Here is a 27,398-nt window from a genome sequence, read left to right as displayed (position 1 = left end):
CTTCACACAACGAACATTCAACCTGTGCAAAAAGAAAAGGAGTACTTGTGGCACCTTAGAGACTAACCAATTTATTTGAGCATGAGCTTTCGTGAGCTACAGCTCACTTCATCGGATGCATACCGTGGAAACTGCAGCAGATATTATATACACACAGAGATCATGAAACAATACCTCCTCCCTCCCCACTGTCCTGCTGGTAATAGCTTATCTAAAGTGATCATCAAGTTGGGCCATTTCCAGCACAAATCCAGGTTTTCTCACCCTCCACCCCCCTACACACAAACTCACTCTCCTGCTGGTAATAGCCCATCCAAAGTGACAACTCACTTCTCAATGTGCATGATAATCAAGGTGGGCCATTTCCTGCACAAATCCAGGTTCTCTCACCCCTCCCCCACCCCCATACACACACAAACTCACTCTCCTGCTGGTAATAGCTCATCCAAAGTGACCACTCTCCCTACAATGTGCATGGTAATCAAGGTGGGCCATGTCCAGCACAAATCCAGGCTCTCTCACCCGCCCCCTTCCCCCCCCCAGGACACACACACACACACACACACACACACACACACACACACACACACACACAAACTCACTCTCCTGCGGGCAATAGCTCATCCAAACTGACCACTCTCCAAGTTTAAATCCAAGTTTAACCAGAATGTCTGGGGGGGGGGGTAGGAAAAAACAAGGGGAAATAGGCCTATTTCCCCTTGTTTTTTCCTACCGCCCCCCCCAGACATTCTGGTTAAACTTGGATTTAAACTTGGAGAGTGGTCAGTTTGGATGAGCTATTGCCCGCAGGAGAGTGAGTTTGTGTGTGTGTGTGTGTGTGTGTGTGTCCTGGGGGCGGGGAAGGGGGCGGGTGAGAGAGCCTGGATTTGTGCTGGACATGGCCCACCTTGATTACCATGCACATTGTAGGGAGAGTGGTCACTTTGGATGAGCTATTACCAGCAGGAGAGTGAGTTTGTGTGTGTATGGGGGTGGGGGAGGGGTGAGAGAACCTGGATTTGTGCAGGAAATGGCCCACCTTGATTATCATGCACATTGAGAAGTGAGTTGTCACTTTGGATGGGCTATTACCAGCAGGAGAGTGAGTTTGTGTGTAGGGGGGTGGAGGGTGAGAAAACCTGGATTTGTGCTGGAAATGGCCCAACTTGATGATCACTTTAGATAAGCTATTACCAGCAGGACAGTGGGGTGGGAGGAGGTATTGTTTCATGATCTCTGTGTGTATATATCTGCTGCAGTTTCCACGGTATGCATCCGATGAAGTGAGCTGTAGCTCACGAAAGCTCATGCTCAAATAAATTGGTTAGTCTCTAAGGTGCCACAAGTACTCCTTTTCTTTTTGCGAATACAGACTAACACGGCTGTTACTCATTCAACCTGTGGAATTTGTTAATGGGATGTTGCGAAGATGAAAAGTATAAGTGGGTTCAAAAAAAGAATTAGATAAGTTCATGGAGGATAGGTCCATCAGTGGCTATTGGCCAAGATGATCAGAGATGCAACCCCATGCTTGGGTGTCCCTAAACCTCTGACTGCCAGAAACTGGTTGTTACTGGGGCTCCAGGGGGCCACAGTGAGATGCTCAGTTAGGACAAATGACAAAGAATGGGATAGATGATCCCCAAAACTGGTGGGTATTCTAATACTTACATTCACCAAGCCAGCAACAAAACAGCTTTTACAATACCTTACTGGTTACACAGAAGCCAAAACACAGTTTCCTTAAAACAACCCAGCCTATGGGCGTCCTCCCAGACAGCCAAGTCAAAGATAGGATTGCCAACTTTGGTTGGACGAATTCCTGGAGATTTCATCATGTGACGTAATCACCCAGACTGCCCCAGCACCAGCTGGTGCTGCTGGCCCAGGGGCTGCCTGATCTGCTTGGGCAGCCCTGGAGCTAGCCACACGGGCCACTGCAGAAGTCATGGAGGTCAAGGAAAGTCACTGAATCCATGACCTTGTGATAGATACGCAGCCTTATTCATTAAGCAGTCCAAAGACAGTTTACTAGGAACTTCAAAGTGAAATATAGACAGTGAGTTCACACCCAAGTTTCATCTAAATGTTAACATTCCCGTTTGATCTTTGAATTAACAGATATAGTAACAGACAGGAACTATCTGTTTACATGGTTAACATCTACCAAGATACAAGTAAACACATACAATTAACATTACCTCTAATTCTTTAACAATACAAATTTGCATTTCAAAGCTCTAGTCTATCTTACATGGCTATATTAGCTATTTATAAGGAATAGCCCTAATTACAATTTATATACTTCTCTAATGTGTCTTTAAAGGTTGAATTTAGATCAGTTAGCCTGCAAGTTGCCTAACCCTTTCTGGCCCTATGTCACACTGGGTTGGAAGACAGAGAATTACTCAGTTGCCATGTTCTGTTCATTCCCTCTGGCATTGGTCACTGTCAGAAGATAGCATACTGGGCCAGATGGACCATTAGTTCTAGTTACATTCAAGGAAAACAAGACCATTGCAGAGAAGCTAAATTAATTCTTACATTAGTCTTCACTGCAAAGGATCTGAGGGAGATTCACACACCTGAGCCATTCTTTTTAGGTGACAAATCTGAGGACCCAGACTGAGGTGTCAATAGAGGAGGTTTTGATAAATTAAACAGTAATAAGTCACCAAGACCAGATGGCATTCACCCCCAGAGTTGTATGGCCATTCTTATGTTGTTATGGCCATCCACCCTAATGAATAATGGCAGCTAGGCTCTCCTGGTGCTTGCAGGGCCATAGCTACACTCCATTTTTAGTACTCTAGCTCAGTCAGGGGTAGCATTGCTATGTCTCTTCAAGTTGGAATTTTCACCTCTGTCTTGAAGTATAGACATACACTGATTTGATTTTCTTGCTGGCTGATTTGAGTCTCTGATTCTGATTACATTGTGGTTAAAATAGAGCAGATTCAAACTGAGCTGTCTGCTTCTGTACAGACAGAGTGGCATCTTGAGGGTACGAAGGTTAAGACTTCTCTGCTTGAGTTTAGGCCACGAAGGTTCATTAGAGTTACTAGAGCTATTGGGAACTCTTTGTCCCACAAATTATTCTTTGGGCCCATGCCTTTCCTGGCTGATGAAAGCTAGAGAGGGAAGAACTGGGTCCATTGTTGGTGATTATCAGTGTCTCCCTTACAAAGGGCATAGTGCAGGTGTTCCATAAGGAAGCTTTTATGCGACTTCCATTCTAGAGAGCAACCCGTGACACTGAAAATCAGGTTAATATCTAGTATCAAATCTTCAGTTTCTGATTAAAATTGTTAAGGACAAGTCTAAGTACCCCTTATGGGTGGTCACCAATTTGTTTGTAATTGAACCCAGTTTTGGATTCCATGTGCTTCAAAGCCTGCTGGGGCAGGGCAGTGTCCTGTCACTGTTTTCTAATTCTGGGCCTCAGTGAGTATGTGTACATTGCATTGTAAACCTGTGTCTGTGGATTCATTGTTTCCAAGCCCACACTTGAGTGTCCACACTGCATTGTAAAGCTGGGTTTACAGATGCTGGACCCTGGTCTCATAGTCAGGCGAACATCCACATGGAACTATGCAGACCTTCTGAGTTGGATCTGCAGCTTGAGCGTCCACACTACAAAATGGTGAGGCTTGGACCCGAGTCACAGCAGGACTTGGTCTTTGACCCATCCCCCCAGCAGGGTCCTAGAACCTGGCACCTCAGTGCTTGCTGACTGATTTGTGCGTGGACAGAAGGGGGGCGTAGTCAGAGCCCAGTTTTAGTGTGCAGTGTAGACATTCCCTGTCTGGCACCTTCCTGTAGATGTGGACTTTGCAGTCCAACTGCCCTGGGTCCTGAATGGAGTGCCCTGATCTCCCCAGTTCTTCTCTGAGTGCTTGCTCATGTCAATTCCATTCTAGGGGGGTGTGTGCGCCCACGTGCGCGGCTGTTGGAGATTTTTGCCTTAGTAGTACCCGTAGGGCCGGCTGTGGGGCTCTCCGGAGTGCCACGCTCATGCTGTTGTGTATCAGGTGCCGCCAGCTCTACGCCCTCTCAGTTCCTTCTGACCACCCGTGGTGGTCAGTCAAAGTGCCTTTCTTACTGAGCACAAGCTAGTGGTTTCTACCATTCTGAACTTCGCCTCTTAGGACTGTTGTACATGGTTTGCATTTGATAGTGTTAAGTAGTTGTTAAGTAATTATTAAGTGTTAGTTAGTTAGTAGGTAGGGTCCCGTTAGGACTGATGCCCCGGTCTCCTGGGTTTAAGCCCTGCTCAGACTGCAGCAGGCCTATGACCCCCATGAAGCCGCCCTATATGGTCTTCTATAAAGACATGGTCCAGCTGCGTCTGCACCCAGCCTTTCTGCCCGAGGTCATCTCCCAGTTCCATACTGGTCAAGACATTTACTTACCACTCCTTTGTCCAAAGCCTCATGCGACGGATGAGGAGCACTGGCTGCATACCCTGGACGTCAGATGGGTGCTGGTCTTCTACATTGATAGAACAAAGCCGTTCCGTAAGTCAAACCATTTCTTCGTTGCTGTCGCTGACAGGATAAGAGGTTGCCCAATGTCAGCCCAGAGAATCTCGTCTTGGATGACGGCCTGCATCTGCTTTCGCTATGAGCTGGCAAAGGTGACCCCGCTGGCGATCATGACGGCTCATTTGACTAGGGGGTAGGTGTCATCAGCAGCCTTCCTGGTGCAGGTACTGATCCAGGAGATCTGTCGAGCTGCAACCTAGTTGTCCATCCACACGTTTGCGTCACACTACATGCTGACCCAACAGGCTTGAGACGATGCTGGCTTTGGCAGAGCAGTGCTGCAAGCTGCAAGACTGTGAACTCTAAGCCCACCTCCATTGATTCTGCTTGTGAGTCACCTAGAATAGAATCGACATGAGTAAGCACTTGAAGAAGGAAAAACGGTTACCTTCCTTTCATAACTGTTGTTCTTCGAGATGTGTTGCTCATGTCCATTCCATTACCTGCCGTCCTGCCCCTCTGTCGGAGCTGTCGGCAAAAAAGAACAGAGAAGGCGTAGGGCCGGTGGCACCTGATGTACCGCGACATGAGCGCGGCACTCTTGAGGGTGCCACAGCCGGCCCTAGAGATACTGCGAAGGCAAAAATCTCCCAACGGCCGCACACGTGGATGCGTGTACACCAAGAATGGAATGGACATAAGCAATACATCTCAAAGAACAACAAATATGAAAGGTAGGTAACTGTTTTTTGCTTATGCATGCTCTCTTCCAGAGTCCTACTTTGTTATGGGTGCTCTTGTTTATAGTTTAACTCTTCAGAGCCACAGGGCAGGTAATGTAAAGAGCATGAGGTTTGCACAGGAGTTTCTAAAACCACAGTAACTTTTACTCTCAAAGCATAGAAGCATTATGGAAGCTCTTTAGGTAAAACTCCAAAAATCTACATGTTCTCTCCAAAGTGTGTGCTCACCTTTTCTTGTGAGTCTTTAGGTTCACTCTGTATGTCAGGCAGCTAGAGCCCTTCTGTTGTCTGTCAGTGTTTGGTCAGTGAGAAAGAGGAAGAGCCTGGATAGATCCTGGTCTTAAATATGTTTTGTGTCCCCTCTGTCATGTGACCAACTGATCAACTTCAGCCAGATGGTTAAAGTCCCAGATCCTCTGGAGTCCTGCTGAGAAAACCAGTTTACTTTACCCTGGCAACTCTGTGGCAACACCATTGTTAAGACAATCATTGTTAACACGATCAGCTGTTCTGCAGCATGCAGGAGGTGCTGGGGGGGCAAGGGGGAGGAGCAGGGATGGGGCATGCTCAGGGGAGGGTGCGGAACTGGCCACAAAGAGACGGGACAGGGGTGGAGCAGGGGTGGCTGCTTGGGAGAAGGGATGGGGTGGGGACAGGGCCTGGGGCAGAGCAAGGGCGGGAAGAGGCAGGGGTAGGGGTTTAGGGGAAGGGGTCAGGTGGGAGCGGGGCCTGGGGCAGAGGAGTGGTTGAGCACCCCCAGGGCCTGGAGGAAACCAGTGCCTGTGACTGGCTTTGGTAGACAGTCTTTCTTAGGAGTGGATGTGGATCAGGTGTCTATGGACTATTTTTAGCTCTGTCCGCTGACTTTGATAGTATCAATTGCACTACACCTATGCTCGAAAGAAAAATTATAGACAGGCATTTTTGCCTTTTAGCTTTAAGGATAATTTTCCCTTCTGTTGGAAAATATTATATGAACAATCTTTCTCCTTTAAAAGTTTCGATACAGGCACAATATATTTTTCAGTGGGTCATATTTGAGAGGTAGATAATAAAAATAAAAATAAAAAATCTAAATCTGAAATAAACTTTGATAGAAATCACACATTTCCTTAAATTTTAACAGCATTGCACACCGTTTTTCGCCACACAGTTCTCACTGATTTTAGTAGGACCTGTTTGACTAAATTTTATGCAACTGTATGAAAATTCAAGGGTTTTGCCATTTTATATCTTCCATTTTTCCTTTAGATTTCATTTACAATATCAAGCTGATCAGGCAAAATAACATGTTTTAAGGTACAGAATTTTCCATGTATAGTGTGCAGTATTTAAATTAAAATTAGGAATTGTAGGGTTTCCCCTCCTCTGGCTTTGTGTACAGTATGTTCATTTTCACTATCAATTCTATGTGGACTTAGAACCATCTTTATTCAGATAATAACTGGATACACTTCAGTGGTGAAGATTTAAGGGAAAACTCAGATCACTAACTGTAATTTAGTATTATAAATAGCCCTGGCATCGTTTTATACCATTTTTATTTAATACCTACACATTCTGGTTTTAAAAAGTAGTTAAATAGTTACTGATATTACGGTAATTAATCTGTTATAGCAAGAGAAATAAGATCAGAATATTTATGGAAACTACAGTGGACAGCTCCTTGAGGAAGATTTAAATTTTCATCAGGTGTCACTCCCCACTAGATTTGTAGCATTTCAGTCAAATTGTCATCCAAGGCAGGTTCAGGTTTTTCTGCCAAACCTGCAGTCACAAGGGGCACCTGGTTCATGGGAGGACTTTGTCTACCAGGGGCAGGTTCAAAGGCTTGCACGTTGTTTAATGTTCAGTGTCAAATGATGCAGAGTGCAAGTTGCTCTGTCCTGAATGGGAACTCTGCGGTGACTTCTGTGAAGTCAGAGTTTCTCCCCTTTTTTATGCCCTTGAATGTACATCACAGGGTTCTCCTCTCTTCCTTCCATTAGTCCCATTTACAGCTGATGGTTGAATCAAATGGTTAACTTGAACCTGCTCTGTCATCAGTGGTGCAAGTAAAATCAATGTCTTATCGGTAGTGGGGTAAGAGGGGGGAAGGGCACCAGCTCAGGGGAGCATGTGACTTCCCCACGTGACCCTCCATGTGACTCCTCACCACCCAGGCCAGGGCCCCCATGCTCTCCCTGTTCCCTCCCCATATCCATCCCATGTTACCTGGGTGGGGGCTCTGTCCTCCTGTTGCACCAGAGATAGGGCTGGTGCGGGGGGGAGGGAGTGAGGCTAGGGGCAGGCGGTACAGTCACTGGTGTTCTGCTCCTTTCCCTGCCACCCCTCCCAGTAGGGAAAGGAGTAGAACTCCCAGCCTCGCCCCTCACCCCTCTCCTCCGGTATGCCGTAATGGCTATAAATAGCCATAAATAGGTACGGCATACTGGCCTACTTGCACTGCTGTCTGTCATCATCAGCCTGAAAGGTGACACTGTGGTGGGCCTATTAATTTTTTCTAAGAAAGGCCATTCTCTCTGCTTCTGTGTGTAGACCTGGGATATTTTCCTTCCCATCCCCCAGTTTATGTCCCGCTTCTTTAATCGCTACCTTTTACTCCACAGTTTTCTTCCATCAACTTCAACTCACAATATGATATCATAGAATAGGCTGGTGTTCATTTATCATGCTTTCCCTGAGAAGCCAAGTGTTTGGTGTCAGTGAAGGAATTTGTGAAGAAAGGAGAAATGGGTATTGAGTTTTAAAAGGAGTTTAATGTCTTTGTATGTAGAGAATGTCTGGTTTGAGATGTGGAATCAGCATCTGCTTGGCTCTGTTTTCCATCCTTAGTCTTTCCTAAATGTTCTGTTCATAATGAACTGAGAGACGCGCAAACTTGTTAGTGGAGAATTTGTGGATTATTATTATCTGGTACTACTGATTGTTTTTACTTTTTTCTTCTTTCATTTTTGCGACACTGCACATATAGGACCATATCGTGTCCTATTTCTCCATCGGGTTTAAGGGTGAATCAGTGCAAAGAGGCCAATTCCTTTATGCTCCTTCACAGCACGGGGGCACAACTGAAGTCCCCCCGCTACTCCTCAGAAAGAAGGGTATGCTCCTTTCATAACTCTCCTTTGGAATAAGACATCCCCCCCAACAGGGGTAAGAAGAGACATCGAGAAGGAGGGGTCATGGCCTTGTTTCCCTCACACAGAAGGAGTGTGCTGCAAACACCAGTGTGGTGTAGCAGCAGATGTGTTCCATAGTATGCTACTGAGTTCAGTAAGGAATTTTCTTCTGAAGATACCCTCTGCACCACTCCCACTGCAGGGTGGTACCTCAGAGGCACTATGGGGCACAGAATGTTTAATGTAAACTTGTTTTCTGGGGAGAATAGGAATTTTTCCTGGCTTGTAAGTATGGTTTCTACTCTTTACTCTTTTTAGTGAGATACTGAAAACAAGCTTTCCGAATGAATCACTGGCATCAGACAAATTTAGTCTGATCTTTGTCTTTTCCAAGAAGAAGTATGGTGACAAGTACTTGTTGTACACATAAGGAACATGCAGAAGCTTTGTTTCTTACACTGGCAGTTTGGGACAGCACTTGCAGCAGTAGAAAGATCAATTACACTTCATTATAAATCGACTTTGACTGTCTGGGCCAAATCCCGGCTGATCTATTATGAGGTTATTATTGATTGCTGTCTTGTTTGCAGTTTCTTTTATCAATGTGCTGCCACAAAGCTTGACATTAAAAGCTTTTTTTAATTGGAGGTGTTTATTGCACCAACCACAGTAGCCAAAGTAAAAATACATTTTTATTTACATGCATGTAGCTGAGTTTGATAAAATTATTGATATATATTACTCAGTTATTTATATGTTGATAATTATTTATATATATTACCCATTAATGCCAAAAGAATGACCCAAAGACAGTTGGGTCAGGTGTGCAGTCTCTCAGCTAATTATCTGAAATATCTGTCTAGAATTAGAATAAATATTGTTTTGTCAGCATAACCAGTGCCAAAGAATATTGAAAAATTTCATATGAAATTAAAGGGATAGAAGAAGAAAAGTAAAAAGCGGGGGGGAGAGGGGAAGAAAGCTACTGTAATTATGCTTTACTGGAGACTTGCTCCTGACTGATATTTTTCCTCTCTGATAGCTAATCCAGGAGTAGTCTTTGGAAAACTTTACTCCTGGTGAAAGCTGTTTACTGGTTCACTAGCTAAGTCTCTTTTGCAATTGTATTTCCGATATATTTGTCAGCTGAAAACTGGAGTGTCTAACTTGCAGATGTTATAAAACCTTGCTATTTAAGGAAAGTGGCAGAAGAGCACAATACTTGAACTTGGCAGAGGTGGGTGTTCCATCTCCCAGCTGTATGATGAGGAGCTCGAAGCCCTTATACCACTGGTTGCAAACCTATGGTTCTTGGCTGCTCACCTCCATTGCTTTACTAAACTAAGGATTTTCTGAAATTCTCCCACTGTTGCTCTTGCATTGTGTACTCTATCAGTGCCAGTAGTGTCTCTTGAAGTTCTTTCCAAATATCAGCAGCATCAAGCAATACAGCAACAATCTTTCTGCAATTTGTCCAGGGCTATGGAAATAAGTTTCAGTATATTCAGCTTATCTTCTGCATTTCTCTTTAGTTCGATGTTGACTAGTTTGTCTGTGATAGTTCCATCTATTTTTGTCACTGTGCAGGGTGGGGTCCCACTCCTATCTTCTCCTCAGTCTACACAACCTATTAGCAGAGCTTCAGTTGTTAATCACCAACATGTAGTTTATTTGCATTGGTCTTTCCACCAGTCTTTATTGATCCATATACCACACCACTTACAAAGTCAGTTCCTCTGACGAAAGGAATGAAGAGGAAAGGGATGAGATCTCTCCACCCAGAGATTCTTCTTGGTTCTGGCTCTACTAACCTGCCTTTCTCCCCCAGAACTTCCTTCCTGTGTTGCCTTCCACCCTCTGCATTAATGGACTAAGCTGTTAGTCCTCCCCAGCCCATTCTAATCCACTAATTAAGCACAGTCAGGGCCACATTGAGGGACTTAATTGGTGTTTAAGTGATCAGAGTGCTGGCTCAGCTCTTGATTCCCAGCATTCTGTCACAGTCACAATTTTCTTCATAAATTGTCCTCAGAATAGGCTAGTTCTTAATAAATAGCTCAAAAGAGTCAACCAAGAAATTCTGTCATACATCTTGGAGAATTGGTGTGGATCCTCCTGCTTGATTCAGTGAAGCTGAAGTTTCTGGCAATTTCAACAATATTTTTCCTTTATTCCTGAGTTGTACTTAAGTCTTTGGCTAAAAGATGCATGAAATCAGAACTGCATCCACATGTTATAAGTTTCAGGTTCCTTTAATTAACTTCTTCTAGATTTCTTCTCATCTTTACTACATTTGCAACATTTCTGTGTCAGAGCTGTGCACTTGACACTTCAATTTTGTTCAGTTAGAGCTTTTACTGCTGCTACAAGTATGCTGCTGTGTGGGCACTTCCTGATGTGTTAATAGTTTCTGTAAAATAAACAAGCCCAGCTTCTGTTGTCACACCAGCACGCGTTACTGGATTGTGCACATCACTCCATCTGTCAAGACTCAGATTAACAAATTTCCTGTCAGTGTTTTTTGTATACTGTTCAGCTTTCTTCTCAGACACTGTGTTCAGCAAACTTCCAGAAAAGTCTGCTCTGCCAGGTGCAATGTAGCCTGGTCGTAACAATTGAACCATGTCAATGTGATGTTTGTTCTGAACAAGACGAAAGGGAGAATTTGTTGCCTAAATAAACTGAGGAATCTTTTAATCTCTGGAGTGTTGCTGGAATTTGCTGGTTCTGATTTTGAACTCATCCTTGGTTTTACTGGATGATGAAGAAAGTTGTTTTTTTGAGGCGGGGAGGGGGGTTGATACAGGTAATTTACTGTCGGACATACGTTAAGTTCCAGCACTACTGGCAGTATCAGCAGATAACTCTGAAGTTGTAGACATTGCAGATAGTGGACCTTTCATGATGGACCCTGAAACAAAATGGTAAAAAAGTCATTCCCCCCAGGGCCGGGAGGAAGATAAGAAGTGACCCAGGGAGGGCAGCCTTGGTTGCCCCTATTTAAAACAACGTGGATTGGTAGGTTGGCCATGTTGGATTTAGAATGTTTGCTGAAATGGGTAATGGAGAACCAGCAGCAGCAACAGCTTCTGCAACAAATGGCTACTCAGCAGCAGTAGCTGGTTCAAGATTTAGGCGCCCAACAACAGGAACAGCAACAATGGGCCATACCTACTGGCACCATATCTAATGGTGCCAGTACAGGCCACATATCGGGGCTTGGATGCTGAGTCTGCCCAGGACTACACCCAGGTGAGAGCAGCCATCTTAGACTACTTTGACATCATGGTGGAGACCTGCCAGAGGTTCCAGGGGAAGAGGTACCCTCTGGGAGCCTGACTCCATGTCATCGCCCAGAAACTGAGACCTGTGTTGGAGGTGGCTAAAGCCAGAAACTGGGACCGGAGTAGAGGTGAGGTGACTGAACTCATTCTTATGCATCAGTTTGCCCCCTGCTGGAGACCTCATGGCACTGCCACACCCCACACGAAAAAGGGGCAGTGGAGAGGGTACTCCAAGCTGCCTAGCTTGGCTGTGGGACACAGCCAATCAGGGCCTAGCAGACTAGATTAAGAAGAGCTGCAGGGCCAGAGGGATTTCAGTTCCTTGCTGGAGGTGAAGGAGTGTGGGTGGTATGTGCTGGCTGGCAGAGCTACAGAACCCTGGACAGGGCAGTGCTGCCAGAAGCTGAGGAAAGTGAGAAGGAGCCCCGAGCTGGTTGCTGGTACTCCATTAGGACAAGGCCCCAAGGTAAGGGTGAAAATGGAGCGGGGCCACAGGGAAGTGGCCCAGGGAATTAGAGAAGATGTGTGACATAGTTAAAGGGACACAGCAGACAGCTGCGATCTACAGGGTCCCTGGGCTGGAACCCGGAGTAGTGGGTGGGCCCAGGTTCCCCCCACCCTCTATTAGCCACCTGGGGGAAGTGGCCTGGACATTGAAGCACCCCAAAGGGGGAACTGAACTATAGTGGCACAACTGGAGATCTGTAGCCAGGAAGTCTCAAGAGGGCGAAGACATTGTCTCCAGGGAGGGAGCCCTGGGGCACCTGCTTTATGCCAGAGCAGCGACATCTGAGAGAGAGTGTGCAGGTGCGTGCCCTAGGCCAAGGGGGTGCTCACGAGAAATGAGTGCACCGTGTTACAAGCCTCATGAAAGCGTTCCCGACAGTGTTCTACTCCCAACCCAGAGGGACCTATCACACGTACCGCCATATCCAGACAGAACCAGGACTGTTCCTCCGGGAGAATCCCCGGCCACTTCCCAGGAACATATGTGAAGAAATCCAGACCATTTTGGAGATTCGGGTCATTGAAGAATCCCGAAGCAAGTGGCGAAGCCCCATCATTTTAGTCCCAAAGCTGGATGGCACTGTCTGGTTTTGCATCGACTTCAATGCTATCTCCAGGTATGACACTTACCCCACATCCCACATGGATAAACTAGTAGACTATGCGAGGCTCAGTATATCACCACATTAGACTTAACGAAGGGGTACTGACAAATCCCACTCACTCCTTACTCATGAGAAAAAAACACCTTTGCAACTCGCTTTGACCTTTATCAATTCTGAAGTATGCCCTTCGGATTCCACGGGGCACCCGTGACATTCCAACACCTCACATACCAGGTTCTGCAGCCACATAACTTGTATGCAGCAGCCTATTTAGATGATGTCATCCTCTACAGCTGAACCTGGGAAGAATATCTGGCACAAATTGCTACCATGCTTCGGTCTCTACGGCAGGCTTAACTAACAGCGAACCCCGAAAAGTGTAAGATAGGGAAAGAAGCCACCTACCTCGGATACCCTTTTAGGAAAGGCCAGGTCTGGACTTTTATAGATAAAGTCCAGGCCATCAAAGCAGCCTCCCAAACAGCCACAAAGAAACAGATTTGGAATTTTTTGGGACGACTACTACTACTACTACTACTGCCAGTTTGTTTCGAGGTTTTCAGTAATAGCACACCTCTCACAGATCTGGTCATAAACAACAGTTCCAAAAGATACACTGGACCGAGGCCTGTGAAAAGACCTTTCAAGAATTGAAAGAACTCCTATGTAAAGAACTGGTCCTATTCAGTCCGGACTTCTCCAAATAATTCATTTTGCAGACCAGAAAGTCAATGTGGGATGTGGGACTGAGCACCGTCTTATCTCAAGAAATAAAGGGGGAGGAACACACCGAGCTCTATTTGAGCCATGGACTGTTTCCACGAGAATGGGCCAACTCTGTCATAGAGAAGGAGGACCTGGCAGTAAAATGAGCCATGGAGTCACTCCAATATTATCTCCTGGGAAACCCATTCAAGCTTATCACTGACTATACACCTTTAGGATGGTTAAATACCATGAAGAACACAAACCTCTGACTTATGTGTTGGTATCTGTCCCTCCATCCCTGTGCATTCCAAATTCAGCATCAGACGAGCAAAGCCTACCAGAATGGTCCCCTGGCTCCATTTTGAGGGGGAGTGTGTGTGATAGGGTGTACATACGGGGCAACAAGGGGTTAAAGAATTATTTTGGGCCCAGCCAGCACCGCCCCACCACATCTGCAACAAATGCTCCTTCTGGTAGAGGAATTAAAAGACACAGAAATAGCTCATTAGGTAGCAGATCTGGAAGAGAGCAGACTTGAAACCTGTGGCTCCAGCAGCACAGAGCAGAGGGAAGGCCGAAATCTCTAGGATAACTGCCCCAAAGGGCCTCCCTGAGAGAAAGGGAGAACCCACCCCAGAAACAATTAGAGAGAGGAGAATTCCCCTCTCCCCCTCATATGGACCTTGGAAATCCCTTTTTACTTTCTTGGTATGGACTATGCCAGCCCGGGAAAGCCTTGGACTGAGCTGGCCCAGGGCCGGGAGAAAAATAGGAAGTGGGCCAGGGAGGACAGCCTTGGTTTCCAGATCACTGGTAGCCCCAAAGGGCCGTGGGTTGGAGCCTGGTGGAGTGGGAGCGCCCAGGCTCCCCTACCAACACCTCCCTGACAGTCATGGGCCATAGCCCTAACCACTAAGTCACACTTCCCGACCATCCCCTAAGTGAGGAGAGTTACAAAATGATATACTGGTAATTTATTTCAAACCCAGTTTTATAGGGAAGATTATTATTATTAGAATTATCTAAATCTTTTTAAATCCTTATCTCTAACAACATGGTAAAGAGTTTGATTTTTTTTATGTTAAAATTCATAAATGCCAAATTAAATTTCTTTAAACAGGAAATCTTCACTTAAGATATTTTGATTATATTGAGCAATTAAAAAATCATTTCAGAAATCCAGAAGTAACAGAAAAAAATTAATTCATAAAGCCTCCCATAACAAACTAACATACCAATTATATTTTGAACAGAAATATTTTGAAATTCATAAGTAAGAGTAATCCACCCCAAACACAAATTTATGACAATAATTGAAGTTATCATTTACTAGCATAGCAATACATGGTAAGCAGTCCTTAAGATTGGTTCATAATACATTTACTAACTGGTTGACCCAGATAATTCAGAAATGTCCATGTTGTCATCTTCAAAGTCATTGCTTTCTGATAAGCATTTTTCATAATGTTGTTTCATTCTGATAGCCAGGCCTTGTATCTCTTTATTATTCACATTTGTTCCATTCTTCACATTTGGTGCACGTTTCTTTTTTACCTATAAGTACAGGACTTTCTTGAAAATATTCCCAGATAGGGTGGTATTTGTGACCTGCACCTAAGGCAGTTATTTCCTCCAGTTCCCAGTCGTTGACAATACTAGAGGCTGCACTCTGAAGAATATTCCCCCTTCTTCCCAGAGTGTGCTGCTTGGACATCAGTGTTGCTCCTTGCTGGTTGCACACACAGGTCCTTCTCCCTTGTTACATAACTCCTCTGCCCCATCCCCACCCTACCCCCAGAAAAACAAAAGAACTAACAACAATCCAAGACTTTTGCTTTTGTAACTCATGTGCCTTTGCACTGCAGTCTTTTATTTGTTTAGAGAGAGAGAGGGAGGTATTGGAGAAACTAATGAATTTCTGTTTGTTTGTATCTCAGTCTGTGTAAACATGCAAGGAGACTGAGCAAGGCCATTCATGAAGTGCCCAGAATCACCCAGAAGCAAGGGCTGATAGTTACTGGGCCTATCAGTGTTTTTCTATGAGCTAGAGAGTTTTTCCTTGTGGATGGAGTCATAAATATTAATAATTTGAGAACTGAACTAATCAGAGTTCAGGTTGGGAGAACCTATAAAATAGGAGTATGAGATCACCCAGGTGGGCTCAGTGGATGATTCTAATGATAAATGATGATGTCTCCTGGAGTCAGAGGCGAAATCTCAATGCCTGTGATGACTTTTGCACCTAGTAGCACAGCCCCTGGTTCCCACACATGATAAGCCCTTAATACAGTACGTGACCTATTATGCTTGATCTCAAAAGTTACATGTTTTTCTCCTTATTCTTTCTTCATGTAGAAAAGCAGCCTTTAACTTTCTTTATATAGAAAAGCAGTCTTCAACATATTTGTTTTATTTAACTGCTTAAGAGATTGTGATAAGTTTAGGGCCATCCCTTAACATAGTTTGTATTAAAATTGGATTTCATTTTAAACTGGTCTATTTTTAAAAAGAAAAACTTCTTGTAATTTAAAGAACAAAATAAAACAATCTATTTAAATAAAAAATCAGCATTTCTCCCTGTAAAATCATTTATTTTTATCCACCTTGCATAGGGAGGCCTGTGACATTCTTCGTTAAAACTTACTTGAGATAAATAATATTGCGCAGTCCTGACCTTATATTTTCATGAAGTCATGATTTTGGCTTGGATACAAAAGAATTTGGTACATCAGATCAGTCTGGAAGATGAACAGTTCAGCAACCATATACATGTACTGCACTTTACTGAAGGGATGAGTGAGTATACTCTGAGGAGTGCAGGGGAGTAGTAAGTAAAAAAAAAAAAAGATGACATGAGCCTTTCTTAAGATACCTTATTCTGGAAGTGTTATGTACTATTCCCAAAATCCTTGTTAGGGGCTTGATCCTACTCCTATTGAAGGTTGAAGGACTGGCCCCTATGTTTTTATTCTGTTAACATATCTATGTGGCCATTGTTTCATAGCAGCTGAAATCCATGTTGAGAATGTCAGCACTGCCACACAACCATCCCATAATTGCTTCTCAGACTGGACCTATCACATTCAGATCCAGCATCTTCTGGGAACACTGAGTGAAACTTGATGTGTGCAAGAACTTTGCAGTAATGTCCCTTTCATAATGATCCTGTGATGCAGTGCTTATTCATTCTGAAAAATGTTCTATCTAATTTTTGTCTGTGTGAGATTTCTGTTGCAATATACTCTGATGGAAGAAGATGGCAGGAGTGGAAAATGATTGGAATGTTCAGCTCTCTGTTTGGGGCGGGAAGGAAGACTGCCTCTGTGCCTCAGTGCTTGCTTCCCGTCTTGTACCCTAGCAACGTTTGGAAATAATTGTTAGTTTTGGTATATCCAGGTTTTCTCCTAGACATGTATTACCTTAGTTACTTCTGTAGCATGTTAACCAGAACCAGTCAGTCAAACAATTGTTAGAGAATGTTATGACCAAGGTTTGACTCAGAACAGAAGCTACAAAAAAATTGTTGTTTTGGAATGTCTGAGTCTCATAGCAGACTCAACCTTCCAATATGAAACGGTTGGCCAGACTGGAGCTCATGTGTCATTTCTACATCTACCCACTTTTTCCACTTCTGTCTGCTCAAGCAAGAGACGGTATTGTTGGTCCTCAGCTCATTAAATTAGCTGTTGTCTGAACTAACCTAATGAACTGAACCTATGTTCTTTCTAAAATGTAGGCAAATAAAAGGGAGCAACATATTTGCACACAATTTTGTGCCTGAACCTGCCCCCACTGAGCTCAGTTAAAAACTTCTGTTGATGTCAGTGAGAGCAGGATTGGTCCTATAACTCCCACTGAAATAAATGGGAGCAGAATTGACCCTTAACCTATCCATAGCAAAAATTAACAACTTTGCTTAATTACATTAGGTTTTCTTTAAATATAGCCAGTGCATGTGTTTTCAAAGAAGGCTGAAGACTAGAAACAAGCCATTATCGCCCTCGAAGGAGATATTTTAGACTAAAGTCAGTTTCATATCAGAATAATTTTTAATGACCTACAAAAGCAGTTTCACAAGTTTTCTTCACGCTTTGTGAATACATTTACTGAAAGATCTGGCAGTTTTCAGGCCAATCTAATTTTTCAAGTCAAAGTTACTAAGTACTTTAAATAGGGCTTTGTAGTAGAATCTGATTGCAACTTTTACCTCTCCGTGTTACATGAGTACTTATGCAACTATTTTGTTAAATTCCTTTCCAGCTATGAAATTAAACTAATTTACCTCATCTACTTTGCTGATACAGTATATAAATAAAAAGAGCATATTGATTTAAGAATTTCTATTTATCTTTGACTTGCCTCCTTTCTTTGACTCCTTGACATCATTGCATTGCCTCAAAGTCTAAGGAGCAGTTTTATCATGCTTCTGAGACTTGTTCCCCACTTCTCTTGAAAGAGATTATTAAGCTGTTTCTAAATATTAGTGAGTCTGATCTGCATATATAAATTTGTTCTTGAAGGGAAGCAGAACACAGACAGATTTTCTGAGTGTAAGACATAGCTGAGTTTGGGCCAGAATTAAAATGATGTAGGTATTATGAGAGTAATGTTGCTTAAATATAAACATATGGCAGTAAGCTAATATATTATAACACCAATATTTCTCAAAGCTGTTCCAGAACAAAACATTTTGAATGGGCAACACAATTTCTCTCTGTTGTGACATAATTACAGTCTGTTGCATGTTTGAGCTCTGTCACAGAAGGGATTCTAGAGTGAAAGAATTGTTGATAACAGGAGAGAGAGCTTAAAAGTTTGAAAGCCATCCATGCAAGACAAGTCCACATTTTAGCTATCTTTGCTGTACCAGTATTATAGGCAGCAACAGATACAATTGTAGATTGATTTTTCTTTTTAATTTGTTAAGAAGGAATCTTTTTACTAGTTATTACCCATAGTGAGCTTTGGCATTTTCCATTGTTATCAGTGAGAACAGTATTGGGGGCCATAACGCCTACTAAAATAAATGGGAGCAAAATTGGGCTCAATCCTTGTTCCAAAGACACTCAGTCTAAAAATAGACAAAAGGTGCCATATCAAAGTAGAGTGATGAGATAGTGATTGGCCATGTCTTGGTAATACAATGCTACATTAAAATGATGCTGTTTTTCTCCTTAAGTTTGCCGTTGCCAGTCAACAAGTTTCCTATAAGCATCAGGGCAGACGTGTCTCTTCAGAGGGATTTGAACATTGCAAGGTAGTGGTGTTGCTGATGAGCTCAGGAAGGGGTTCTCTGCATTGGATCTGGTATGAAGACAGTATAGAGACAGTTGTGGGAGAAGCAGACAAACGTTGTATAGAGGGAGGAAAGGGGAACAAAATAAGGGTAGCGTTATGGAGTTATATAGAAGACAGTGACAAGAAACTTGACCTTGATGCAGTGGGAGATAGTGTCGGGATTCAAAGACAGGGTGACATGGATAAAAAATTAAGCAAAGAAGATAGTCATTAGTGGGTGAGTTTTGTAATGTCTGGAGCGGGAGTCATGTGGGCATTTGGGTGGCGTACATTGATAAAGATGGGAAATGATGAGGAACTGAACTTATGACCATAATGAGGAGTTAAAAACCATTTGATACTAAACACTGATGGCTGAGAAGTTTAGAATGTAGGATTTGTTGTTGGTACAAAACTAAGATGTTGCTTGTCTTACATTGAGGTAGATTTTCAAAGAGATGAATGGATTTTTAGTTACATGACATCTCTTGTCTTAAAAACTTACTTACCAATTTTGCCTTACATAAGTATATATGGTTACTTTCGTATCTGCAGTATTCCCTTTTACTTCCTCTTATATACTACACAGAATACCTGGAATTCAGTACATATGTATGTAAGTTATTTAAACCATTATCTAAGGCAACTGGTAGGTTTTTATGAGTAATCATCTTATTAACTCAAACTGCTCCTAACAGAACACTTGCCCTATTCCGTTCACATTAAAATGCTCTTTAGGAAAACCCCCATATGTGCTTTTAATTGGACTGTACAGCTGTAAATTAGATTGTCACTTGTTGTTGTATATTGGCATTCTGATTAAAACAGTATCCACACATTCTCAGGGAATCATTTCCAAGGTAATTTTCATTTTTCAAATCGACAGGATTCTCCTCATAGGGAGCAGTGCAGTCTTGTTTCAGCTAGTTAGTAAAATAACATGTTCTGGTATTGCAAGGCTATTTGTGATTAAATCAGCTCTGTCTTGGTTCCTAGTGTTCAAGCCCATTACAGAAGCAAACAAACACACACTTCATGACATGCATGTTGAAACAACTGGCAAATTCCTTGTCTTTCAAGGACATCTATAGAGCAGATAAATTGTAATTTCTAACTGTTGCTGAAAACATATCACTAGTGATGAACACCATGAAACAAAATACTCTCACAGCTTTCTCAGGACAAATTGGGAATAAACAGCTTGCAGTGATTCTCAGAAAGGCTGTTTGGGATGACATACAATATTTGGGGTGTTACAGCTTTCTCTTAGTTAAAGTATGACTCTCTCTTTAAAATGTTAGCATCTTCAGTATACAGTACTTAATTATCTAGTAATCAGTTTAATTTTATTTATCCAGGAACTTTTGCCTCCATGGGTGCCAAATGTAAGTTTATGTGCAATAAATAGTCCAACAGGGGAATAGATCAGCACTAATATTTCAAATGCAGCTTAGTTAAGGTAGATGTGAATTTTTTCCTCCTTATTTAGTGTTGTGATATGGACTTCTGGAATCTAATCAGAAATCAAGACAATTTGATTTTTCAAAATTAAGTAGAGGTAACTAGGAATGGGAGAATTAGTTGTATAAAATGAATAACCCAGTCTGAAATAATGGGTTCCAGACTCTAGAACAGAACTCTACGGTTGTGGTTCATGTTCTGTTTAGTTCTGCCTTAAACATGAGATCTGAGCTGCTGCATATTTCTTTGTATTTTAACATATGTACCTTATAACCTTGTAGTCCTAGAAGAAGAGCCAGAATTACTTTCAAATAATAATCTTTAGTTTGTCTAGCCCAGCTTTCTGTTTCGCTGGAAGTAAAAGTTACAGTTAAATTTCTGTGGTATGGTCTATGTCAATGCGGACATCAGGTTCTTCCTCCTCACTCACTGTGAAAGGCAAGAAGATCACCTGTTGTGACCCAGAATCTAAGGCTTTCTCCTCTTTTTCTCCAGTTTGATTCATCCCTTGCTCAAAGCAACATGCAAAAGGAGGCCTCAGCTTCTCTCAAACTGAGAACACTTTAAAATAAAAATGGGTGAAGGAACCCCTCCTCAATTGTGCCTGTTGAAGTAACTCTCTCCCGGGTGGGTTACCTTAAGGTTATTTTTTTTTGCTGTAGAGCTTATGCAGATGCCTGTTGAGCACAGGGAACATGTTCTCTCAGGAAAAAGAAAATTCCATGTAAATATGCATTAGCAGCAGGTAAAATGTAGAACCTGAATCACTAAAACAATTTCTATCTGGCAGAGACAGCAGTGAACAAGCTTTGCCGCAAAGCTGCTGCCTAGCATTCCTTATACCTTTCACCAGGCACTATTGACTCGAAGTGCAGGCAACTATGGATGCACCCCTGATTACAGAGCACCAAATTTGTTAAAGTATTTAGGTGCCTAACTCCCATTGATTTCTGTGGGAGTTAGGCGCTTACATACCTTTACAATCTGGCCCTGATTGCTTAGAGCAGGGCTTCCATAAGAAACTCTGTCTGGAACGAGCTGGTGAAGAAGTCAGTGGTTTCCTTTCTTTCTGCTCCTTCACCTTCCAACTCCCTCTTCTAGTTTGGCCTTGAGTCTCTTGTTCTTCCTCTATAGGATGTTTTCTATCTACAGATCAAACCACAAAAAGGTAATTATAAGGAACCAATCTGGAAAAGCAGAGGGAGAGTACACAGAGAACAGAAAATATTGGATGGTGATTGATTGTCATCCTGAATGTCTGGGTGAGGAGGAGGAAACAGCATCCAGGTTGTCTTGACCAAACTATAGAATGTGAATTAGCTGGTAAATAGGAATATATTTCCCCTTTCCTTTGACAAACAGTGGGCTAATGGTAAACCACAATGTGTTTTGTTAACCTCTTCACAAATCCCAAACCACCAGCACCACATTCCTCCTTCCTTCATGTTAAATTTGGAGCATCCCTCTGCCTTGTACCAACAAGGAAAACAAAGTTGTGCAAAAACTAATAATAGATGTTGAAATAATATTTGTGGCTTCAAAACTAAATAGTCCAGAGTTTAAGCACATATCTTTCAAAGATACAGCTGTACCAATAATTATTAATATTTTAAGACAATTTTATAAATATATGTTTGAACAGTTTAATCTGATATTTTCTCTGCAGATGATTCAGACCATCAAGACTCTGATTGAAAATGCAAATAGTGTATATGAGAAGATAGTACAGTGTCAGAAGGCTGGTAAGTGCAGGCTCTCTTTTTGAAAAATTAAAATACAGTAAGGCATTTCTCCTCTATTTTCATTTTTTTACAAAACTTGGATTGGGTTCATTTATTCTACTAATGCACAAAACAAAATTATTTGAATTCATGCAGGCACGAAAGCAGTAAAAATGGACCTTCCTAATATTGATTTCAGAATGGACAGTGGGGTCTGTGGCGTTCCAACTGAATTTTGGAAATCATTCTTTTTAATCCTTTTAAATTTTATGATTGGACATATTCTATTTTAATAAAGCAAAGATAAAGTTTAGAAAATACACGTTGATATATTTATGAATGAGAGATACTGCGCTATTCCTACACACATTCAAGGCCATGCTTTTTAAGTCTATGCCAGAGGTGTTGCTCAACATGCTGATGTAGGGGCAGGGCACAATGTGCACACTGTGGGTCTAAACAGATGCTACTTTCTAGAACGTACTTTAATGCCAAAGTGGTTAAAACATTGTGTTTTCTTAATTGTTCATTAGACTGTGGAAAATATAAAATATGCATCACTAGACTTCTGTGTGTTGAGGATATATGAGAGATTAGGGAGGCATATTTTTTACAATAAAACCTGTATCAGGGATTCATGTCTCATCATTTTCAATTTGCAGTGTTACTCAGATATCATATGGTTCATTTGGGTTAGATGAAGCCCAGGAACATCAAGTGAATTGCCACAAAATGCCATAAATTAGTTTAGCTGGGATAAGAACCCAGGCTCTCTTGGCTTCTGGTCATTTGATCAGTTAGCATCCTGCATCCTTCTGAAAAGAAACACCTAGAATATGTTGACTGAGTAAAGAATTAAAGTGAATAGATTCCACTAGAAAATGAAAGTTTAATGGAGTTTTAAATTTTACATATATATATATATATATATATATATATATATATATAATCACATAAACTGCAGGTTATATATTCTCATTGCATTGTTTCCATCTTTTATTTTACTTCCAAATAGACAAATTGCTCCAGTGTGCTCTGTATTTTGCTGTTGTTGGAATTATGCCATAGCTGGTCCTTGACAGTTTGAAAGCATTACATTTGTATTGGTAATAGGAGGAGGTTCTATGTTCCGCTTAGGACCACATGGTAAGAAGCTTTAATTCCAATCCCAGATCTGACAGTTATTTCCTCAGTGACCTTGGACAGCTTCCACATCTGCAAACTGAGAATAATAATACTTACCTTACAGAAATGTTAATGTTTTTAACAGTCGTGTCATCTGGGAAGTCTGGGGTACATACACCTGGGTATACATGTGTAGGGCATATCTATGGAAATTATGTTGTGCTGTTGCACTAATGTGATGAATCTGTGTTGACAGAAAAGATAGAAGTACTGAATAAAGAAAAAAATCCTTGATGTTTGAATCATGTACTGTACTGTATTAGTGTGACAGTTCATGTAAATGTAGCAAATGGCTGGTCTGAAAAGTTGATATGATCGTGTCCAGTGTAAATAAGCCCTGCGATTGTTTGATATGAAGAACAGCTGGAGAGAACTTAGGCCTGGTCTATGTGGTGAGTTAAAGCATAGCAAGCTAGAGTGGGAAGCTGCTGATGCCTTTCCCCACTGCCTCACTTCTGCCAGAGCATTTCACCTGTAACTACGCACAGCAGTGTGGACTCAGCCTGCTTTTTGCTACGGATTGTAGCTATTCGTACACTCTGCACCACTGCCAGTAGTATGTAGTGTAAATCTATCTAGAGAAAATAAAATGAGGGAGATCCTGAAGAAAATCTTTTCAAAGTCAGTCCCTTAAATGTTAGTTAAAAAGGGAGGAAAAACAGACACATTAATGGGAAAGGTGAACATTAAAGAGAATAATGCCCTGCATCAGCACTACGCTTTGGAGAGGTACAGTGTGCACTCTTTTCTGCACCTAACTACCTCTGCTGATGAGTGCAGGAGACAGGGCAGGGTCAGGACCATTGCCCCACCTTCACCTCACACCTGGTGAGGAAGCTAGTGCTGCTGACAGGACTAATATGGAATAGTGGCTTTACTCTGAGACACAGCATAGTGGCCACTGTGCAAAATCACAGGCCTGGGGAATGCTCCTTGTTTCGTCTTCTCCCTCCCACCATATTCCATATGTTTACAGGATCAACCACAATTTGTTCCAAAGTAAATTGCTGGGAAATTGAGAAGAAGAAGAAGAAGAAGGTTAGGGACGTAGGCAGCTTTGCCAGTGGTGATGATGCCTTGAAATAAGCTTTGTTGAGAAGGTTGATGCATAGGTGATGCAGGGTTACATGCCCTCCGAGATTTCTGCCAGGGTGGGAGTTGGGCTGAGCGCAGCTGAAGGGACATGCCTGGGAAAGGCACCCAGAGCAGGGAAGCGAGACCAGGCTGGCAGCACAGCTGTCTGCCAGAGGGGGCGCGGGGAAGCCTGTTGAGTCCCATCCCTTCTTTGCCGGCCACCACAGTTACCTGCTCGAGTACATATCTGGACTAGCCTGCCTGGGGTATGCAGAAGGGAGCTTGGGGAGTCGGGGCAATGGGGGGGGGAGGCAGTGGGTACTGGGGGTGCTACAGGTGGGGTGGGGAGCCCAAGGAGTCAGTGTGGGCCTGGGGCAATGGATGGGGGTGTGGGGGAAAGCAGTGAGGGTTTGGGGGAGGCAGTAGGGGCCTGGGGGGATGGGTGGGGGAGGCAACGGGGATATGGGGGCCGGGGAGGCAACAGGGGCCTGAAGGGATGGGGGGCAGCAGAGAGGCAGCAGGTAATGGCAGGGATCTGTGGTGGGCTGGGAGAGGAAGCAGGGGCCTGAGGGGATGGGTGGAGAGCCTGGGGAGGCAGTGGGGCCCAGGGCCAATGGGAAGGGATGCGGGGAGGACAGGATGCCAAAATAAAAGTTTGCCTAAGGCCCCGTTTTTTCTAAGGCCAGCCAGGGCACTGTGGGTGGGGGGCCAAGAGGATGTTGCTGCAGCGTGCCTTGACAGTCACGAGGAAGTTGACTGTTGCTGTGGTGGCGGGGATGGGGACTACCATTGTGTCCCCCTACTATCAGCAGTTACCAGTCACCTGTGATTTGGTGGATTGCTTACTAAACATGAAGTAAAGAAAATGAGAACTGTTCAGGCCTTCCTGGATCAGGGGTGCCAAAGCTCAGTGGATAAGCAGATCTCTGGCTGTAGAACACAAGCTGTATCATCTCTATTTCAAGAATGATCAATCAACACCAGAATTCATCAATAGAAGAAATAATTTACTCCAATCTGTACTAACAAAAAAAAATGGATTTTCTCCTGCTTTGCATGTATCTTAACTTCACCTTGGCGTTATGTACAAGCAAAAGACATACTTCCAATAATGTTCTTTTCCACTGATACTGTTACTATGCATTTTATGCTTAATTAATCCTACTTAAAATAATCCTGGCCCCTGCCCTCATATGCTACTCTGGCACCATATAGCGTCCATGAAGGTGCTGCAACTAGGTGGGGGAGAATTCCCTATGCTTATTCCCTTGCAATCCCTGGCATAGAGAGTAGGGCCAGGGCTGAGAGGGGGAATCTCTGTACTGATGAAAACTATGAAATTGTGGCCTGCAAAGAAGGGGGTCAAAGGGCTTGATCTAATTTATGCTAGTACTACACCAGCTGCCACCTGACCCAGGATCTGGGCAGTATAAAGGTGGTTTGAAGCCACCCATGAGGTAAAACACAGAATCTGTCCCACTGATTTTTTTCAGAAACTGTCATAGGTATCAGAATAGTTTATTTGCTTTAGAATGACAGAGTAGTCAATGGAGTTCATACTACCCAAAGTATAAGCACCTGTTACAGATGCCTGTAAAGACAGTCTTCCCATTCCATAAGTAGTGTCACATTCCTATGCAGCCTTTCCAACTTATCCAAGTACTTAGGGTCAAGTGTCTTTATCTTTTGTGTTTTATATTTACAGTTAGCATAAGAAAAATTAGTCAAGGAAGTGCAAATTATTGAATACTTCCCATTGACTGCATCTGTAGGCAAGATCGAGCACTATAAAACCCCTCTAAGTATGACCAAAAGGACATAAGCATTTTTTTCCTTACAAAAGATAATAGTGTTTCTTGCCATAGAGCTATAATCCTCCAAAGTCAAATGTAACAATATTAGTCTCTGAATTCAGCAAGAGGAAGATTATTTTTAGGTTCAGTATAATCAATTCATTATACAAGCTTAGCAGTTTCTTCTATTGTAGCATCTATGGGTAAGCTGTATTTTTCATTATCCATTCTGCTAGCATCTTTTACAATTCACATTTTTTTCAGTTTTGGTTTACTTATTCCTTCAGAACTTTTAAGAACAGTAAAATGGAAATCTTAAACAGTGTTAACCACATTAGTATCGCTTATTTGGGGAAAACAATGACCTTGCATGATCCAAAACAAAGATGACAGGCACTAAAAGTGTTATATACTTTTTGCTGAAGCTCCTGCACAGGTTCTCAAATTATGGTCTGTGGACCAGGGGTGGTTCACAGAAAGGTGGTGGATCACTAGGTGCAGCTCTCCGGCGTGTTTCCAGTTACTAAACTCCATTAAAAGTTGCTAAAAAATACATGCTGTCTTAATATTACTCTTCTGTGTAATTATTTGCTGTGGTTGTTAGAGGTAAGTTATCAAATACAAATGGGGATTAGTCTGTATAACTGAGAGCAGGTATTCCATGAGACAATCTATATTGTACACACAAAATATAGTCCTGACTCCAAATTACAGGAGGAATCTGGTGTTCGGTTGTTTGGGGGATTTTTAATTGTAAAAAAGAGAAGAATTGGGGAAGTTTCCTTTTATCTTTTTAATCAAAGCGTCCTTAATACTTCCCTGTGGAAATAAGTGCACAATGAGTGCAGGAGGAGATAACAAACCCATTGGTTCAGTGCCTTGGTCATAATACATTGTTACTTCATTCACTGAGTTTAGTAAGAGAATACTGACAGGCTGTTAACTGCAGGTGTGATTGTGCTGCCGTAGTGTAAAATTGTTAATGCTGAGCATTTCAAAAAGCATACAACTACAGTAGTCAATCTTTGGCATTTATATAAGAATGTAGTGTTTTTTCCCAATGGAATTGCTGTTTTCTGTGAACGTATAGGACTCTCTTGGTAAATAAAAATAGATGCCATGCACAGTCCATGTATGTTTTTAAATTCATGTTAATTATGCCCAGACCTGTTTTCAGACTTTAATAATAGTTGAGCCAAGAGTTTTATAGAAAACCTCGTGATTTACTCTTTTTTTAAATAAAGTAAGTTAATACTAAAATTCTTATGGTATCAGATGTGCACATAGTTAAAATCTTGGAATTTCAAATTTTCATGAAACAGGCATTTTTCATATCTTACAAATTTACTACTCACCCTGACTGTAGATTTACTATAATCTGTCCTAATACTGTATAAACAATCAATATACACATTTATTAAGTAATGTATTAACTTT

At 42.4% G+C, this 27,398-nt stretch overlaps 1 protein-coding gene across 1 annotated transcript in view; it reads left to right on the top strand.

Moving 5' to 3' along the window:
- Window positions 1–27,398, top strand: part of PLCL2 (phospholipase C like 2) — a 185,163-nt gene that overhangs the window by 124,085 nt on the left and 33,680 nt on the right. The window contains exon 4 of the mRNA XM_077811295.1: window positions 21,855–21,930. Coding sequence (XP_077667421.1) covers window positions 21,855–21,930 — 76 coding nt within the window. The remainder of the gene's footprint in view (window positions 1–21,854; window positions 21,931–27,398) is intronic.

This window comes from Eretmochelys imbricata, chromosome 2, assembly GCF_965152235.1.
Source record: "Eretmochelys imbricata isolate rEreImb1 chromosome 2, rEreImb1.hap1, whole genome shotgun sequence".
NCBI classification, from domain to species: Eukaryota; Metazoa; Chordata; order Testudines; family Cheloniidae; genus Eretmochelys; species Eretmochelys imbricata.
Note: the sequence above shows the minus strand (reverse complement) of the source record. Positions and strands in the feature narration are given on the sequence as shown.